General features: G+C 39.4%; 1 protein-coding gene across 2 annotated transcripts in view; it reads left to right on the top strand.

The window, feature by feature from the left end:
* Positions 1-16,667, top strand: part of MUC5AC (mucin 5AC, oligomeric mucus/gel-forming) — a 57,845-nt gene extending 41,178 nt beyond the window's left edge. Inside the window, exons 32-48 of one of the 2 annotated variants that reach the window (XM_033155362.1) lie at positions 1,090-1,261; positions 1,418-1,668; positions 2,292-2,475; positions 2,916-3,111; positions 3,994-4,172; positions 4,734-4,803; positions 5,006-5,109; positions 5,907-5,938; positions 6,385-6,562; positions 7,522-7,626; positions 9,011-9,051; positions 10,280-10,402; positions 10,523-10,618; positions 12,047-12,166; positions 13,346-13,397; positions 14,335-14,446; positions 15,329-16,667. In XM_033155362.1, the coding sequence (XP_033011253.1) occupies positions 1,090-1,261; positions 1,418-1,668; positions 2,292-2,475; positions 2,916-3,111; positions 3,994-4,172; positions 4,734-4,803; positions 5,006-5,109; positions 5,907-5,938; positions 6,385-6,562; positions 7,522-7,626; positions 9,011-9,051; positions 10,280-10,402; positions 10,523-10,618; positions 12,047-12,166; positions 13,346-13,397; positions 14,335-14,446; positions 15,329-15,605 (2,292 nt within the window). In that variant the 3' untranslated portion in view covers positions 15,606-16,667. The remainder of the gene's footprint in view (positions 1-1,089; positions 1,262-1,417; positions 1,669-2,291; positions 2,476-2,915; positions 3,112-3,993; positions 4,173-4,733; positions 4,804-5,005; positions 5,110-5,906; positions 5,939-6,384; positions 6,563-7,521; positions 7,627-9,010; positions 9,052-10,279; positions 10,403-10,522; positions 10,619-12,046; positions 12,167-13,345; positions 13,398-14,334; positions 14,447-15,328) is intronic. The other variant, XM_033155352.1, reaches the window with a different exon arrangement.
* The last annotated feature ends 2,927 nt before the right edge of the window (positions 16,668-19,594 follow it).

Raw genomic sequence — 19,594 nt, 5'->3', positions numbered from 1 at the left:
TAACAGGGTATCCTTGGAAATTTGCTGAATATTCACCAAACAATATTTGTTATTTAACTGTGTAGTGGTAGCTGATATGCAATGGTATTTAATATTTAACAGTATTTGCTGGTGGCCAATGGGACAGAAAAGGTATATGCAGTAGCCTGTGTTAAAGTAACTTGATACAGCTTTGGAGGAGATGTTTAATTAATTAATTAATTAATAAAAACTAAGATAGGTGGAATAAACCAAGGAACCAGAAATTATTTATGACCTGGCAAATAGAACGTAAGTAATTCAACAAAAAATATAGCAGGATTAAGGAGTTTTCCATAGTAGTCCCAGACTAGACATGCCAAAATTCATAGATATGACTAATATAGGTCCATTAATTTCAATGGGACTGCTCTAAAGTTTAATTGGATACAACCCAATGTGTTTTATTAATAATATTCAATAACTGTCATTCCAGTGGTGTAAAGGGCAGTATTCAGCACACTCATTCTGCCAGTGCAATGACTTTTGGCTGCACAACAATACTTTCCCTCCCTCTTCTCTTGCCATACCTGCCGATCTGGAGAGATTTGGGGAAGGTGACCATGGGATGAGAGGGGGGAGTTTGTGCAAGTGGAAATCATTTCACTCATGGAACACGTGCATTGGATACCACTGCAAATATTTGATAATGATAGTTCAATAGTAGGCAATAGTGTTTAGTACCGGACAATATTTGACAGCTGGCAGCATCAAAATGACCAAGTGCTAGAGACCTTTAGCCCTCCAGATGCTATTGGGCTACAACTGCAACCATCCCTGACCATTGGCTATGCTAGCTGATGGGAGATGGAGTCCAGCAACATATTGAGAGCCACAGGTTCCCCATCCTTGATGTAGGTGCAAAGCTTATGTGGTTAACCTCTGGTTGGCTGGTGCTGAAGAAAACTAGATACCAGGAGATTTCTGTTTTCTTAAGTAGGTTGCATTCACTTGGTATAAATAAGCAGGAACCAAAGAAGACGTGCCTATCAGTTATATATAAAACCGTACATAAAGCTTAGCTGGGCCTAACTGTAAGTGTCAGTGGCAACAATGTCTTTCTCTTCACAGACTGGCGACAAATGGGTATCGAACTGCACCATATCAACTTGTGAGGGAAACAATAAAATTTCTGTAAAGCAAGTACAGTGTCCACCAGTGAGGAATATTGTTTGTGAAAATGGGTACCCACCAAACAAAGTCTTCAGCGAAGATGGCTGCTGTTATCACTATGAATGCGAATGTGAGTGAAAATAAATCTCTAAAGAAGCACTCATGACTCTGTTTTCATGGTGCAAACATTACCTCAAACATACTCTTGTTTGAGTCATGGTTCATGCTTTTCTTAAAGTCTAACTTAAGTCCTAATGTTAACATCCCCTCCCCTCTAATTTATCAGGTGTTTGTAGTGGCTGGGGTGATCCTCACTATATCACATTTGATGGAACGTACTACACCTTCCTGGACAACTGCACATATGTATTGGTGCAGCAGATTATACCTAAATACGACAACTTCAAGGTTCTAATTGATAATTACTTCTGTGATGCTGAAGATGGACTTTCATGCCCTCAGTCTATCATTGTTTACTACAAAACTTCAGTGGTAGTGCTAACCCGCAAACTCTTTGATGGGGTGGAAGCTAACAAGGTAAAAACAGCACACTACTTGAATTGCTTCTTTTAATGTATTATTTTATAGAAAATGCAACAGGACTGAAGGAGCTAGGCATATTTACTTTAGTGCAGGCACTAAATGTTTAATGGGCAACTGTAAAAAGGCTATGTGCAAGTCAACTCACTCACATTTGATTAGCTTAGGGACACAAGGTGACAGGTAAAATGTGAAAAACACATTTTGTGAACAAATCGGAACTGAATGTCAGCTGTAAAAAGCAGCATTGTACATATTAAATAGCGCAGCAAGTCTGGGATCCAAGGTGATTTTCAGTCTCACAGTTCCTAACACAATCACTCACACTCCTCCTTTCCTTCTCAGACATTCAGGGAACCCTGTGCAGTGGTCTTCCATGAGACACAGGAGGCTATCACAGGAAGGGGAAATTGGCAAACATCTTATATGGAGTGCTATTTGTGTAGATTCAATTCATGTACTTTAAGTTTATTTTTGTAGAGCAAGTGGAATATGAATTCCATAATAATAATTCCATAATAAATAATTTAACAACATATCTACAAAAGTAGATAAATTACTTAAAAGCATAGCAAAGCATAGAGAATTCCTCATTGTTGCAACGTTAATCTCATTTACAGATCTACTTCGATGGTAAGATTGTCAACCCAGGCTTCCAGAAAGACGGCATTTTTGTCTCCATGGTTGGTGTCAACATGGTAGTTGAGATTCCTGAGATTGAGGCTTTCATCACCTTCAGCGGTTTGATCTTCTCAATAAAACTTCCATATAGCAAATTTGGCAACAACACCGAAGGACAATGTGGTAAGGGGGAAAAAATGCTTTACTCCTGTGGAAATTCATGTTGTTCCATCAACCATTGGTTCACTCTTTGGAACCAATTACCAATTTAAAGTTAAATCAGTACCATGTTTTTCATTTCAGTTTCACTTTTGTTATTTTCAAAATGCACCTTGGTTTCTCTTTTGACTGCTCCCCCTCAAAATCTCATTTATTTCCCCCCAAATTCTGGATGCCAGATATCCTGGATACTGCTGAAAATTTTGAGGAGAAAACTCAGAATGGAATAGCACATTTGCTTCAAAAGAAAGGAGAATGTTTCTTCAATCAATAGCATGATTTAAATGTTATGTATTTCAGTGATTTTAGCATTGCACTGAATGCAAATCACTGCGTAGTTTGTTGCAAATATATAAAGCTCTCTACCTTCCATTGTGTTCTGAATCTGTTTTGTTTTCCACCAGGTACCTGTACAAATGACAGAAAAGATGAATGTCGCTTACCAACTGGCGAGATAACCAGTTGTCCCTACATGGCTCCCCATTGGAAAGTCACTGATGACAATAAGAGCTACTGCAATAACAAAACAGTACTTCCTGTCACACCAACACCAGCAGTACCTTGCAAACCTTCCCCTGTTTGCGATATAATTTTGAGCGAGTAAGTTGGAAAATTGTTCTAATGTATGCTTTCCTGCTTAGATAATATGATAAAAGTATCCTATGGAAGGGGAAATAATGTTAAAGTCTGATGCACAACTTCCTCGGGGTCACCTCTACTGAATAGAGTGGGATGTAGTTCTGAGCCAACATGCATAGGATTTCTCTGTACAACGGCACAGCTATATAAAAGACCATTTAGCTCAAGTTCTAGACAGCTCTACCTCTTAATATAAAGGTATGCAGGGCAGAGGGTGTCTTAACACATCTAGCTTCACATTTCTTCAAGCCTGCATATCAAATCCACAAATTCACTGAAAAAATACATTTATAGTTATAATAGGGTTGTCATATTTCAAAAAGTGAAAATTTGGACACAAGCGTTGTTGACCAAATCCTGGCTATATCTGGGAAATTCCGGACGTATAGCAACCCCAAGTTATAATATTCTTGTTGCTGTTATTGGAAATTTGGCTTGTGAAACTTTGTTATAAATGTGAAAGTTAGTTTGTGACAGCCCCCCCCCCCGGTGCCGCCTTTTTAGGCTCTTGATACAATCAACTCATTTGCTGTGCATTTAAAACAGGCTTGCTTTGCACCATACAGCATCTTTCTTCCAGAAAGCTACAATTCTGTTGTGAATATGGGTTATATTTTATTCTGGAGGAAATACAATTGTTACCATTCCCTTTTGTGTCATATTTTTTGGCTGTAATTGAAATTAGTGAAAGCTGAAACCTTTTTTAAAAATCCTGTTTTCCAGCTCTTCAAATCCCAGAAGTGAAAATAGTCTTATTCAAAAATGTATGTTCATGTCAAGTGTTTATGATATCTTTTACAGTGTCTTCCCTGATTATCATGTCTTTGTGGTTTTGTTTTACAGAGTCTTCTCTGATTGCCATCAGATCATACCTCCAAAGCCCTTCCACCAAGGTTGCTCCTTTGATTCTTGCCACATAGTCAATACCACCATGCAGTGTTCAGGCTTAGAGATATATGCTTCACTCTGTGCCTCTAAAGGTGTTTGCATTGACTGGAGAGCGAAGACTAATGGTTCATGCCGTAAGTACTGGGGTGTTAATCAATGCCACAGTTTCTTCACAAATTATACAGCCATGGGAGCCTTGTTCATTAAATACTTCGCATGTGTCAGTTTTATTTTTGTAAATAGATCCATCTTAGTAAATTGTAGTTTAATGACTAAAATACAGAAATATGAGAAGACATTCTCAGCCTTTGAGAGCCTCTTCATTTACTGAGGTTTTAGAAAGGCACATGTCCAAATGAGATCTAGAGTCTGGGCCCTTCTGGTTCATTGAAGTATAGTGTTCTGTCTTTATGATCACAGGAATGTGCCATCATGTTCACAGGAAGCATATCTAATAAAAACAATTATATGAATAGAAGCAGAATATATGGCAACTAAACATGTTGAAATGTGGCTAGAAATTTTAGGGTGTTGGTTTCTGTTTGCTTCTTTTTAACAGAGACCCTCCCATGCAATTAACTACCAATAAAAGGAGAGAAAGAGTGTGAGGAAGGTAGCTGCAGTAGCTGTAAATGTAAAGTGTATCAAAGTATGTCTTTATGTTCACCTTGGTTTATGTTTCTCACCATGTTTAGCATACAGCTGTCCTGAAGGCAAAGTATATGACCCATGTGGCCCTATCAACCCTCCCACATGTGATAATAGGTAAGGAAAGAACGGAATCTTTGTTTCAGGTCTGTTTTACTCCAGTTGTTGGAGCCAGTGTTATGTAGTCAATAGCATGCTGGATTTGAACTCGGTTCAGAGTCATCACCCTCTTAACAGTGCTGATGATTCAAGGCACAGGCTGAATTTTCACATTGCAAAAGGGTGCTGTATGACCGTAACCCATGCTTTCTTTCTGCAGCAGGGCTAGTCACCATAATGGCACTGGCATAGTTGAAGGTTGCTTCTGTGCTCCTGGAACCAAGCTCTTCAACTCCTACAATGATATCTGTGTAGAAGAATGTGGTAAGTGTTTTTATTTCAAGGTCAGAAGAGGGTACCACACTGCAGCAACACTATATGGAGTAGAGGGTTCCTGAGCTGCAATTCAGGTCAGCCTAATCTAGGTTGCCTCAGCAGAGAAACAGAAGCACCAAGAGAAAGTGATTTCCAGAAACACCAGGAGTAACTCAATAAGAAGTAATAATCACTCAAGAGAATGTTATGTGATCAGTGGTCACCTTGCACGAGTTTCAGAAGGAAATGGAGTCTTGATACAATGAGGAACTTCCATGTATTCTTCAAACATGACATCCACAGCTACTGAAGATACAACTTTAATGCCCACATCTTCCAGAGGGATAGTCATGTTAGTCTGTTGCAACAAAAATAGCCAAAGAATCTTGTAGCAGCTTAAATAATTATAAATAACAGGCAGGATTCAACGAATGAGCCATGCTAGCAGAAGCCTGCACAAGGTCTTCCACCAATGCAGCAGGGCATTCCTTGTTTCTCCTCCCTCCATGCAACCCCACAACTGGCTCTGAAGGAGTCAATAAATGCTTGTGCTGACTTAACTAGCACTATGTTGAATTCCTCCCACAGAGTTGTTTAGTCTTTAAGGCACCACAAGAACTTTTGTTGTTCTTTCTGGTACAGTTCAGTCTTGGCAGCTCCTCACTGTCCCAGCACCTTTTCACTGCCCTTTGACCCAGATAACAATGCCAGATTGCGCTGTGGCCTGTTTGCTCAGGTAGATAAATTTGCTCCAGGACTCTTTGGGAACAGCAGTGCAAAAATCTCTGTTATTGCATTTCTTTCAGGTTGTACTGGACCAGACGGGATGCCCAAATTGGTAACTAAAAATATATACTTCATAAAATGTGGATGGGTCACCTCAAAAGGTGTTGGGAGCAGAGGCCGATTCAGGGCACCACAACTGGTTCCCCTGTGCTGGGTGCCAAGCCTTGGGGCGCTGCAACTATGATGTAGTGAATTGAGCAGAACAGAAGGTGAGAGGTCTCACCCAGTAGAGAGTGCCTCTTTTAAGATGCAGTGCCCCCCCCAAGGGATTGTACAGTAATTATTATGGCTTTAATCAGCTGATTTACTGGAGGCACCCTTTTTGTAGAAAAAAAATGGAGCAAGTAATTAAACTGATTATTCAGCTAAGTATTTACAGCCTTAATATATGTTGATGGCACTCTTTCTGACATGATCTCTGACAAGGCAAATTTAGGGATGGTAAGTCTTATTTTCTTTTAAATACCTTTTGTTTATTTTTTATTTATTCTTTTGTAGCCTGGAGCAAGCTGGATCAGCAACTGCAAGGAGTGTACTTGTGAAAAATATACTCTTAAAGTGCAGTGTACACAAAAAATATGTGCAACACCTGTCCCAGTGAGCTGTGAGTTTGAAGGCTTTGTGCCTGTCAGCGTCACAACACCTGAAGATAAATGCTGTCCTCAAATGAAATGTGGTAAGTACAATCTCTTGCCTGTTTGAAACAAAATATATCATGCTTCAATCCAGTGCTGCATGAGCGGAAGACAGCTCACACAACCGATCTTCCCCTTCCCTTCCTCTCTACCCCCTGCAGCCCCCTGTATCCTCCTAAAAAGCCTTTTTCTGGGGCTGATGGTGTGTGGGGGGACGACGACTGCTAAATACTATGGGCAATGTTATCTGGGGCTGAAGTGAGAGGGTGGAAATGCCTAGAATCAGTTGGAGAAATCTTGTACTAATGCTAGTTTTCTCTGCCCATTTTTGGGTGGTTCTTTCCTCCTACTGAAACTGCAAATGACATAATCTTATTTATTTATACATACATACATACATACATACCCTGTCCTTTCCCCTGGTGACTTTCAAGGTGACTAACCCACATATCCCATGCTGTCTAGTAGAAGAGGCTATCACTTCTCAGCCTGTTGGCTTAAGAAGTTTGTGTTGGGTACGGGGGACTGAAGAGGGAGGAGGCAAAGGGAAAGGTCCATTATACTTAATTTCCTTCTGCTTCTGCAATGTCGGATGCAATCCATTGTGAATAGCTCAAAGCAACCACTTCCAAATGGGTACCTTTTTCACTTAGGGAAATTCCCATTAATTACACCACAGGAAGTCCTACAATTGGGCTGAAGCCCTGTGCTGTAAATCATGTGGCATAGTGGCTAATCTATCCATACTACAGGAGTGCTGGTGGGCAGAGTTGGGCAACCTGTGGCCTCCAGCTGTTATTAGACTGCATCTCCATTGGCCACAGGGGCTGGGAGTTGGAGCCTGAAAACATCCTGTAGAGATTCACACCTCTTATTCAGACACTGAAGCATAGATTTCTCTGGACATAATTGGAGTGTTGAAAAATGCCCTGTATGTTCTTGTTATAATGAAAATATCATGACTTTCTTTTGTGGCTTTTAAATTTTTTGTCTTATATAGTATGCAACACTAGTTACTGTCCTGAATCCATTGAGACCTGTCCAGTAGGATATGAATTAAAACAACAAAAGCTGCCAGGAGATTGCTGCATTAAAGCCACTTGTGGTAAGAACTGAAACATGACATTTCTCAGGGGTATTTAAAACTTCTCTCCCCTCCCCCTTCCCCTCTCTCTTCCTCTCTCTCTACAACTCCCCACCCTCCAGATGAGTCATATTCCATCCCCACCTCCCATGCTGTGAGCTGGCATTTCAGTGGCCGTTTTGCCTCTTCAACTGTTTTTATTTACTGTTGCAAGAACCCTGGACTTGTTCTGAAGAAGCAGGTGTTTAATTTGTTATATATCCCATATCTGCTGACAAGCTGGTCAATTAAGCTGCTGCTGGCAAGTCCCAGTTTTGTTGGAGCTTCTTTTGCGAGGGGATATTTTGTAACATATACACACACATTTCTGCAAACCTGCATAAGGTAGGGTTTGCAGAACCTCAAGTTGAATCCTTACCGCTTGTGTACTTGATCCTGGCATGGTTACTAGGAGCAGACATTAGGGTGGATCCATCCACTTCCTGTCTACATCACTTTCACATGTGTGTATCCATAAACCTATTCTATCCCATTTCCATGCTGATCTGCATTTTTCAGATGAAGTCCCCATGAATGTTCAAATTTAAATACCTGTTTACATTTACTAAACAATTTTTCTCCCAAACCATATATTATTTAGGATATATATTTCTCTCAAAATATGTATTTAAATGTATATTTTGAAATATTCATATTATTGAGAACCACATTGCAGCTTTCAGTGAAGTTTAAAAAAAATGTAATCATTTTTTCGATATAAACATCAACCACAAAAGACACATACAACAAAAACCATAATGTTTGAAATCTGGTGGATAGTTAAGTTCTGATCTGTGCATTAGTCTGAGTCGTGCACATCAGGTTAGTTTGTACTGGACGTCCCAAAAGACTGAATTCCTCAAACAACTCTAAGGGAAGAACTCAATGCACACTCATCAAGAAACCATTTGAATCACAGCTACATTGGTACAGTGGTGCCCCACTAGACGAAAATAATTCGTTCTACGAGTGTCTTCGTAGAGCGAATTTTTCGTCTAGCGAAGCGGCAATGGAGTGCGGAGGTTTTCGCGCGCAAAAAAAAAGTCTTGCGGGGCAGCCTTCCGCTAGCGAATGCCTTTTGTCTAGCGAGTTTTTCGTCTAGCGGGGCACCACCGTACTTCCTTGTTTGCCTTCAAAGGTTCTGGACACACTATGCATCCTGGTAACACTAGTTTACCTCTCACAGAGCTACAATTCCCAGAATCCTTGACAAATTACCATTTCCAGGATTATTTGAGTCTTTGGCAGAGAATGTGTTTTACATGCATTTAAAATGCATACTCTGTAGCATACAGAGCAATATTCCATTCTTATCAATGAAAAGAAAACTTGGAGATTTATTCCATTGCACTTTTCTGTTTTACAGTGAGAATACCCGGCTGTATTGAGAAAGACGTATTCTACAAAGTAAGTACATTTTATAATAATGAATGCTAGAAGCAATAATTTGTTTGTTTATTTGGTAAATGTATAAATCACTTGCTCACAAAAAACAGTTCATGTCTGAATCTATATAAAGCAAAACTAGATTACACAAACCAATAAAAAAAGAAATATACACATAGCATTATTTAAAAAAATTATTTATTAAGAAAATGATCTCCACAGAAATGATTGATGCCATACGCACTGTGGGCCCCCTCGATTTTTGTTGTTGTTGAGGGGGCCGGGCCCCCATATTGGTGGAGTTGGGCATGGAACAATGTTAGGATGTTGTGTGATGTTGTGCTCGCAATGTCAGGACATTGCATCTTTGCCCTCAATGTGCATCAGAAGATGGTGCCTCTGATTAAGGCGGATTAATAGTGAGTGTGTTTAGCCCTCCATGAAAAGCTTTTAGAAGTTGTGATGTTACTGGAAAAACCATGCATATCTTCCTTTGATTCAAACTATAAGCTATCACAGTAGAAATACTTTAGCATCCAAGAGAATTCTCAATGTATCCTGCATTAAGATGCAGAATTTCCCCCCTTTAAATAAGTTGCCTATCAGTTCAGATCAAAGGAAGGGAACAGAAACCCTACATTTATTTTTCATCCCAGATTAACAATTCCAAATCCATTCCACAACCCATAGATAAATATACCCCTTTCATGGAAACATTTATGCATCCCGGTGAAAGGGAAAAAAACAAAACACCTTGGTTCATAAGTTGAAAGGGGGCCTGCTGGGGTTCTTTCAAAGAATCCTGAGCTAGATGAAGCAAAACAATCCACACATTTTCAAGTATTTTTTAGGATTAAATGAGCTTGTATACTCAAGATTAAATGAAGAGGCTGCATCCAATTGGTGATCCTTCACTGACAGAAAGTCTATGATCCAGTGGATGCTTCTGTCAGCAGAACAGAAAAAAAGCAAATTACAGTGTTTACCCCTCCTACTTTGCCACTTTGCCCCCCCCCCCAGCCCCAAATCTGCTTCAGAGGGTTGGGGAACCCCACAGAACAACATGGCAGGTGGTGCAGGAAGTTATAGTGGGAGAGAGAATCGCTGAATCACCTCCCTGCTCATGACACTGATGGGTCAATGGGCTTTCTGTCAGTGGAGGAAGACCAGTTGCATACATCTGTGATATTTCTGATTTATGAAAACAGTTTAGAATTATTCAGCACCATTTCTCCTCTGCCCTTTTTAGCCTGGAGCAGTTGTTCCAAGAGGAGACTGTGAAACGTGCAGATGTTCTGCTGAGCAAGATCCAGAAAGCCAAATAAACACAGTGGAATGTGTGTCACAAGTATGTGACAAAAACTGCCCAGTGGTGAGTTAGTGTTACAAACTGTTTTTCTAAATTCCCAGCTTTTCAGGAATTTATCTGCAAACCTAGCTATTTCATCTCCTTGATCTTATGAATCTCTTTCCATATTTTCCTCAAATACAGGCCCAGGAATACAAGGAAATCCCTGGACAATGCTGTGGTAAATGCTCAGTGGTAGCATGTGTTGTGAAAGAGGGACCCATTGTTCAGGTTATCAAGGTAGCTACATGCAATCTCATGTTCTATCATACTTGTGTTTCTCATGCTTGGAATGGAAACTTAGTAGAGGCCATGAATAATATTAACTGAAGCAATAATTAATAGTTCTGCATTTAAATGCCCATAGTTATCTTTTCCTACTATTGCCTTTTTTCTGCTCCATTGGATATTTTGAGTATAAATCTTTAGCATAAATCTTTTTTTGCTTGTGAAATGAATTGTGCTGTATAAAAATAGTAAAAAGGGAGAAAAAAGAAGCTGCCCCATCAGATGGTTGACCCATATAGCCTGGAAGGCCAATGTTGCGTTGAATCCCCACATTTTGTTAAGGAGATACCGATGCCTTATTTTAATTTGTAGTGTAGTTTTTATTGTAGCTTTATTAATGCATATAGCCTAGTGTTGCCTAGTCTGATTAGCAAGGACTCTCCTGAGTCTTACCTGTAGACTTGCAACCTGAAATCCCTGAGAGATGCCAGCAATTAAACCTGGAGCCTTCTAATGCCTTCTACTGAGTCCGGCCATTGGTCTGTCTAGCTCAGAATTGTCTAAACTCAACGGTTCTCCAGAATTCCTTTTCCTTTTTCGGTACCACTCAGCCTATGTTCTCTCCCAACCTTCTTAGGGTGGGGGGGAATCCAAAATTTCAGGCAGGGCTCTCCCTCAGCCCTACTTGGAGATGCATGGGATTCAGTCTGTGACCTTCTGCGTGCACAGCTGATGATCTGCCACTGATTTACCCCCCTTCCCCATAAAGTATGGGAAGCATGTGGTCATCCACCACTTCAACCCATCCCAATCCAGAGAGAATGCTTGAAAGTAAGATGCCACGTGTGACCAAGCTATGCCTTCAGACATTTGATCACACAGTCTGTTTCTCTTGACAGAACACAGTCATGAGTATCTGGGGGCAGAATTCCGACTCCGCGTGCCTGAGCTAAAGGTTTCATATATGGCCAAATCCTTGTGTCAGGGAGGCCAATTAAGTCACATTTAGCAAAGAAGATAGGCATGGAGAGAGAAAAAATGTATGTGTGTTTTATGTATATGTGCATTTGGGACAACCAGAGACCAGGAAGCAATGAAAGAAGGGACACAGTTTTATCAACAAATCCACATGGGGTTTGTTTGTTCTTTCCTTCATCTGTGTAATATGCACCATGATGAATACAGATGGCAAAAGCAGAGGGCATGTTTTGTTATAGTTTGATAAAGGTAGCTCAGTAGAGCTGAGTGGAGGCAAGTAAACCTAGCTGTGAATATGAGGGTTATAGTCTTTTCCACATAGTTTTAATAATGACCTTTCCTTATAGTAAATTTATAATAAATTTCCTTTGCTTTTTTACCCTCTCTATATTGTCTTGGTGATACAATCAAAGCCCTTTGTGTCAGCTTCTAATAATATAATTATAACTCTGACTTTTTCAGCCTGGGGAGATTTGGCATAATCCAGGAAACAACTGCACCACTTATGAATGTGAATTGGTTGAGGACCAGTATATTCTTGTCCCTATCAAAAGACCCTGCGCTCCACTTAACTGCCCACCTGTAAGTTTACCAATATAATAAAAAGTCTTTGTTAGATTAGCTACTCCATGAGATCAGGGTTCATCTAAGAAAAGCTGAATGAGGGTATGTTTTTTTAAAAAAATGCATAAATCATATGGGTTTGTTTAGGTAGTTTGGAATTATTATGATAGACAAGTGTCCTAAACCAAGCCTAAATTAACAGAGTCAGACTTGGGCCCTTATCAAGTTCCTGGTCTTATATCTCTTCAGTTCCCTACTTTATTTAATGCAGTCTGAGAAGTGTGATTCACTAGATACTGTAATGGTTAGATGAAATGTTCATGTACCGGTAGTTATAGAATTGTTGTTTAGTACTGTATAAATACCGTAGTCTAATTTTGGCCCATGTCAGTTTCACACATATTCTTTAATAAGTGTTTCATCCTGATTCTGCATCAACTGGATTATTATTGGGGGGAGGTAATATTTTAAAATGTGGATTTTTATGATTGTTGTTGTTGTCATCATCATTATTAAACACATGCAAATATGCATTTCCCCCCACAAAATATTGTATAAATTTCCCCTTAAAATACATACTTTTATATGCATTTCATAAAAATATTAATTATACAATAATACAACAAATATCACATAAAATCAAAACAAAAGGAACTTAGACAGTCTAAGGAGAGTAAATAAGATGAAGCAAAATGTCAAGCAGGAGAGAGTAGGAGAATTACTACACAGAATTGTATAATAGTTGGCAATGCTGTGTACAGTAAGAGATGTAAGGTATAACTTCTAATAAGCAGGTGGTGAATTATTCATTGAGAGATTAATTTACCCCAAATGTGCACATAAACATTTTTGTACATATTCTAACCTGAAATATACATTTTACAAGATTTTTAAGTGCAGAAAACTGCAAAAAAGAATGCTACTTTTGTTCTAATCTTTGCATTAGTGCTTAAAAATGCAGCCCAATAAAAATCTTAAAGCATCACAATTACAGTGCTTAAAATTAATAGAAGTTATTAACTGTATTGTGGGGGACAATGTGCTTTGGAGTCTATGGGCCCAAATATTGTTTACCTGCCTTTATTCAGTCCTGGCAATGGTGTGGGTCTCTCGTGGCCACAAAGAAACTGTATTTGTTCAGAGAATAATAATTGTTTAGGTATCTTTAAATTCATCTAATCCATTTTGGTTTTTCAGGAGAATGTGAGACTGAGTGAAGATGGCTGCTGCAAGGTGTGCGGACCTCCACGTAAGTTACGACAAAATTGTTAAAATAAGTTTGCACAGCAAAAAAAAATCAAAAAAAAAAAATCCCACAATGTACTAGAGCAAGGAGTGGGCAATCTGTGGCACTATCTGCACACGTCCTTATTTCATATGGTCCATAACTTAATTTCACGTGGGTGGCAAGGAGGAGAAAAACAGGGGAACGGGTTTAGGGGGGGAGAGAATGAAAGGTGTGTTAGAAAGAGAGGAAAAGCTGTGCCCCCCTTACCTTTGTCTCAAGCCCTACTCACTTTTGACTCTGGCCCAGTACCACCAATATGTGGTTCCAACAGATTATGCCTGAGGGGAAAAGGCCCTCTACAGGGGAAAAAAAGTTTCACACCCCTGCAGTAGACTGTGTTTTTGTCTATATTTGCTACAATTGGGCAGGAAGTGAGCCAATAAATTAGCTGTGCAGATAGAATGTGCTAAGATTTTCCTCTGCACCTTTGCAGCATAGGTGCAAGCCTCGAGACTAGTACTGTGGAACGAGAAGTCTTTGTGGTCAAATGTATAGCACAGGCTTCTTTGTCAAAACATACTAGTGGCATTAGACTAGATCAGTACAGGAGTTTATCATGTCCTTTCCTCCCTTCCTGACATTCCAGTGCGTCAAGAAGTGGGTTCTGATTATGATGGACCTACCCAGTGCTATAGAAAAAAAGGTGCCAGAACTCAGCAGGAAGGCCTCCCTTGTTCTCTTATAATGACAATGGTGCCCACCTGAGAGGGCCTGCAACTGAGTTCCAGCTGGGGGGGGGGGGAGCCCTGGACCTACAATTCCCCTTTCATTGGCATTTTCGACAGTTTGCACGTGTGCGCGCACACACCACCTTACCCTACTCAGTCTTCTGTTAGGCAGTATTTGTGAGCACACAGTCATGATGGTTTTTGTTTTTGGTTGTTCTCCCCACTCACAGCGGGAGATTGTATCCCAAAGAACATCACAAGTCTCATCAAACACAATGGATGTGAAGCTACTGAACCTGTTGAATTACGGTACTGCGAAGGACACTGCGGCAGTTCTTCAATGTAAGTAGAAAAGTGGGCATTGCTGCCTCCCCCGTGGAACAACTTTCACTCTCAAACTCTAACACCCAATAAATAGTCCAGGGGTCATTCAGTTGAAGTCCAGGTTGGCAAGACATGGGAAATTGTGCTGGGAAGCAGAGCACTTCATTTTTGAGCTCAATTATGTACTCATTTGACAGGTAACATCAGGCAATTCACTTTCTTGTAAAAAATAAAAATAAAAACTACTATAAATACTATCTGGACAGACCTAGAGAATTATATAGAATCCCTGGGATCCCTATATCCTACTGCAGTGTTTATCATTGCAGGGGATTTTAACGCACGTATGGGAGTAAACAATGTACACCCATTACAATCAGATTCTGAAACCAGGTATTTTCTTAGCCAGAGGTACCTCCCGTCTGTCTAAAGATCATAGATGTAATTATTCAGGGCTTTGTTTAGCCCAAGTTGTAAGGCGGAGGGACTTGCTAATATTAAATGGTATGATAGAGGGAGATTGGCCCAGGGACCAAACCCACTTTTCGAAGCATGGAGGCAGTGTGATAGATTATATTGTGATCTTGCAATTTGCATATAAGTTTGTTATGGAGTTTGAGGTGGGCCATAATATTGAGAGCGATCGTTCACTCAACAATGGTACTTGCAGGCCCAGTATTTAACAATTCTTTCCCCAAAACTCAATCTATCTCTAATGCAAACTTAGGTGTGACTGCAGGCAATAGAATTAAGTGGACACCAGTACTCAATCTATTCTAAATGAATCATGTCAGACTGATTGCTTCGAATACAAATGAAAGTGGAATGATGACACTGCAGGTTGGTGTGAGTGGTGGACTTGATTCTGCAGCAGCTAAAATCTTCTTTGTTTTCTCTTAGATACTCTTCTGAGGCTAACACATTGGATCACACATGTGCATGCTGTAAGGAAAGCAAAACCAGTGAGAGGCAAGTGACACTGATATGCCCTGATCGCTCCACCATTGAATATTCATACATCCATGTTGACGCATGTGATTGTGTGATCAATCAATGTGATGTGAAGCCCAGTCCGACACCAGGAGAGCAAGAACAGCAGCAGCAGCAGCAGCAGCAGCAGCAGCAGGAAGAACAGCAGCAACAGCAGCAAGAAGAACAGCAGCTTGGCCAGAAATAAAAACAGGAGCCAGGACTGACCTAGACATTTTTTAAATGACCAACACCAATAATTAACAGAAGATGAATTAAAATGAATCTTGCTGTTTTGAAATAAAAAGTATCCAATGCAGCAACTTGAACATACAGATGAATTTTTCTTCTTCTAAATCTACTCTTGGCAGAAAAGTATTTTCTTTTCTTTGGGGTGCCAAACAATTAGAAATTCTAGGTGACACTTTTCTTGGGGCAAGGCCTTGGTGAGACTACACTGTGCGGTCACAAATAACTTGGAGAGGAAAGTATTTGGCACGATAAAATGTTAGGGTGGGAGACAAAAAAAAGGACTTTAGCTTGAACTCTTGTGAAGTTATGATGCCAATATTAACAAAGCATTGGTACAGACACTGGCATTTCTAATACACCCAGAAGAATTTCCACCACCAAGTAGCACAAGCTAGTCATAACTTTGGAGCGGAAAGAGCTACTCATAGTGTCCAGTTCCATTTCAGTTCCATTAGTCAACATGGTCTGTTCTCCATCACCTTTGCAAAAGTTAGATCTCACTTTCATAACTTGGTCAGCCTTTTTTGTGTTTTTCCCCCGGGTTCGTTCTTCTACAAACTTCAACCTCTCAAAGGCTGTGGGGCTATAATACTCAGATATTATTTGTAGATCTATTTTTGTGCAAAAAAACTCCCATGAAGTATGGCTGCTGCTGAAGAAGACTGTTTACATGATATCATCAGCATATTAATTGTATGAAGATCTGGATTTTTAAAAATATAAATGTTTACAAAATGAACATAAGATATATAGATATATTTGCCGAATGGTCATATGAAGAACTTTTTAAACCAAAGTAGTAAATATCAATAATATAAATTCTGTTCTAGGACAATGAATTATTTTTTAACGTTGTACAATTACTATTTATTTGTTTCTGGAAAACAGACTATTTTCTTCTGTATTAGCACCATCTGTCAAATGATGCCTGGTTGAGGGATATCTTTACCTTTTTCTGTTTTTATTTGTTTCTTAAAGAGAAGAGTTTCAATGATTAATAAAATTTTAGCATTTTGCACCTGTTGTGTCATTTAATTTATTTTTTTACTACTCTGATCTGCCTTTGTGATGTACACCAATTCCATGTGTCATTCAGGTTGACCAGCAGCCACTGTTTTCCCTCAGAAATATAATGACCACAATTCTGCCATAGCTGTTATGCCAGACACCCATAGCTCAGGTGACAACTGGACCAGTTCGCATATTGGTCACTGCTCACCCAAATATAGCAATTTAAAAGCCACTGCATTAAAAAAGAACACACCAAAACAACTAAAGATCTTTGTGAACTTATGAAGCTTGCATCTTATGCTGAAAGTTAAGAAGTTTATTCGGAGTACATACTGTCTGCTGCTGAGTTCTTACTGGTTTCCAAACAATCTGTTTATTGAGCATCCATCCTGATTTTCTTGCACAAAGTTCTCTTGGAGTTTATACAGCATTAGCATTCATTCTCATTTGTTTCTGTGGAGGTTATGCAGCATCCCAGCAAGCCATTATTATTGCACAGTTTCCAGAGCATTTTCCTTTCACTTTCCTTATTGCAAAGAGACCAACATTTTGGGGAAGCAGAATTGATGTGAAATAGTGCCAAATCCAGTATGTGATTTAATTCTACTTGTAAAACAGTGACAGCCTTGATGTGTCCTTAGTCACAAGCAAGGTGTCTCTGGTTTAGGCAACACAGACAAGATGTCAATCCACATACAGTTGTAGGAAAAAATGCATTAAATGTTTTAAATGCACAATGTGTTTTTAACAAACAGCTCTTGAGCTGTTCTGATGAAAGGAGTTAGCAATACCATTAGTGCATTGTACATAACAAGCAAAAAAAAAATTCAAAAGATGTTTCCATCACATGCTGATGGAAGGGCACTAGAGGGCAGTGCATACACAATTTACCACAGTGTCACATTTCAAAAAGAATTGTCTGAGAGTGGACCACTTTATGATTCAATTATATTTTAAACTTAATAAACCAAAGTCTGATAGAAAAGGCCTATTCCAGCAGCACATATATCTTCTCAGTGTAATCCTTGGTATTGAACAGCCATTTGAGGGAGATCAGCAAAAAAACAGGGCCAAGATTTCAAAACCAATGGTTTACTAGGTAAAATAATTATATTCTAAATATACATAATCTCATTACACTAGCAGATATCCAGAGCAACTTTATTATCTCCAAAGAAATTGATTTAACAGTAGTTCTAAATTGTGTTCCACACTGTAGCTGGTGTTGTGCAATGGTTACAGTGTTGGATTAGGAGCTGGGAGACCTGGGTTCAAATTCCCACTCAGTCATGAAGCTGGGTGACCTTGGACCAGCCACTATCTCTCAACCCAACTCACAAGGTTATGACGATAAAATGGGGACAGAGAAAGACTACTGTTGGACCATCAAACGAGAATCCCCTGTGCAAGTCCACAAATGCAAGAGCTACAAGCGCAAATTCTTACCTGAATAATAACAGCTTGTAGATACTGTGTATCTCAAGGGAATTTTTTTTATATCTCCAACTGTACATAGATATACATGTCATTTTCAATGCTATACATGTCTTTTTTTTATATAAAGAATTTATTGGTATTTTCCATAACAAAGAATACCATCACCCACCCACATTTATACAAAACAAATACAAACATAACCACGATTCTTCTTGTTTACACACACACACAAAAATTCTAGTTCCGAATCTTTACAATTGACTTCCCCTGCCTTCTCTCCTTCGGTTCCAAATCCAGATTCTACTTTAATAACTTCATCTCCCTAAAAATTGAATTCATTTAAAAAAGTTCAAATCTAAACCATCATCTTAATCCATAATAATTAATAACAAAACTTTATATCTTAACAAATTATTCTTATATCAAATCTAAGCAAACTTCTTCTATCCCTTAAACTGCTGCTAAACAAAAAATTCAAAATATCCCTTTTCTTGTTAGAAAATAAAATAAAACTTAATGTCTTAACCCTCCGATTTCAGATTACCATAGCAAATCATTTATATTCTACACTTAATATACTTCACCCTATCCCCCCTCTATCCATTGTCCTTCTCCATCTTACACCGGAACCACTCCTCAAATTGTCCTCTTTCCTTGTGTGTCCACAGATCCAGACACAGTCCCCAACAGTCCTTGCATCGAACATCAGGGTACACTGTTCATCTTCTTTCAGCTTCTCCCATTCAATGCTGCATTCTTCTTCTATTTGTAGATATCTTAATTTTTTGCCCTTCACTCCCGAGCTCTCACCTCGGGGGCTGGATATAACATTCTTCACCGTCCCAGGGCTGCCACCGCCGAAGGACGTTTCTTTTTCCGGGAGTCGCCAAGCCATCTCTCTCAATTCTTCAATCATCCCCTTCAGCTCTTTGCCAAGGCTCTATTCCATAGTGTCGAATACCTGAAAGGTCTCCTCTGTGGGAAGTAAATTTTTCTTCATATCCCCACTCAAAACCTTCAATTTCTGATTAAGCAGTTCCAGTTTCAAAATAATAATCCTTTGTTCATCAGTTAGTCCAGAGTTCAGAACAAGTTCAAAAACAAAGCCCAACATGGTGAGAACGGGCATAGGTATCAAATTTCAGTTTCTATTTCAATGTTTTCCATCTTATACCAGTAGTTTTCCACTTCGACTCAGACTTTTCGCAGCCATTTTCCCTGAAACCAGGGCGCTAAGACCATAACTTTAAAAAGGGATATTCTCCATCCTCTTCCTCCCCAAAGGGAGATCTAAATAGTCTCACTTGTGAAAAAATCCAGACATTGTAACCATCTTGGTAGCAACAGTGTCATAAACCGTTATTTTCTTGCCGCTGAAGGGAGGGAGGCAGACTTCCTTTCCCTAAAACCTCCCGGATCGTTAAGACCACAAATTTAATCCAGTCAAGTACTCACAACCACCGGGCTTCATTTCCTTTCATCTTCTACAGGGAGAAC

Source organism: Lacerta agilis, chromosome 1 (assembly GCF_009819535.1).
Source record: "Lacerta agilis isolate rLacAgi1 chromosome 1, rLacAgi1.pri, whole genome shotgun sequence".
NCBI classification, from domain to species: Eukaryota; Metazoa; Chordata; class Lepidosauria; order Squamata; family Lacertidae; genus Lacerta; species Lacerta agilis.
This window is presented reverse-complemented; position numbering and strand designations above follow the sequence as displayed.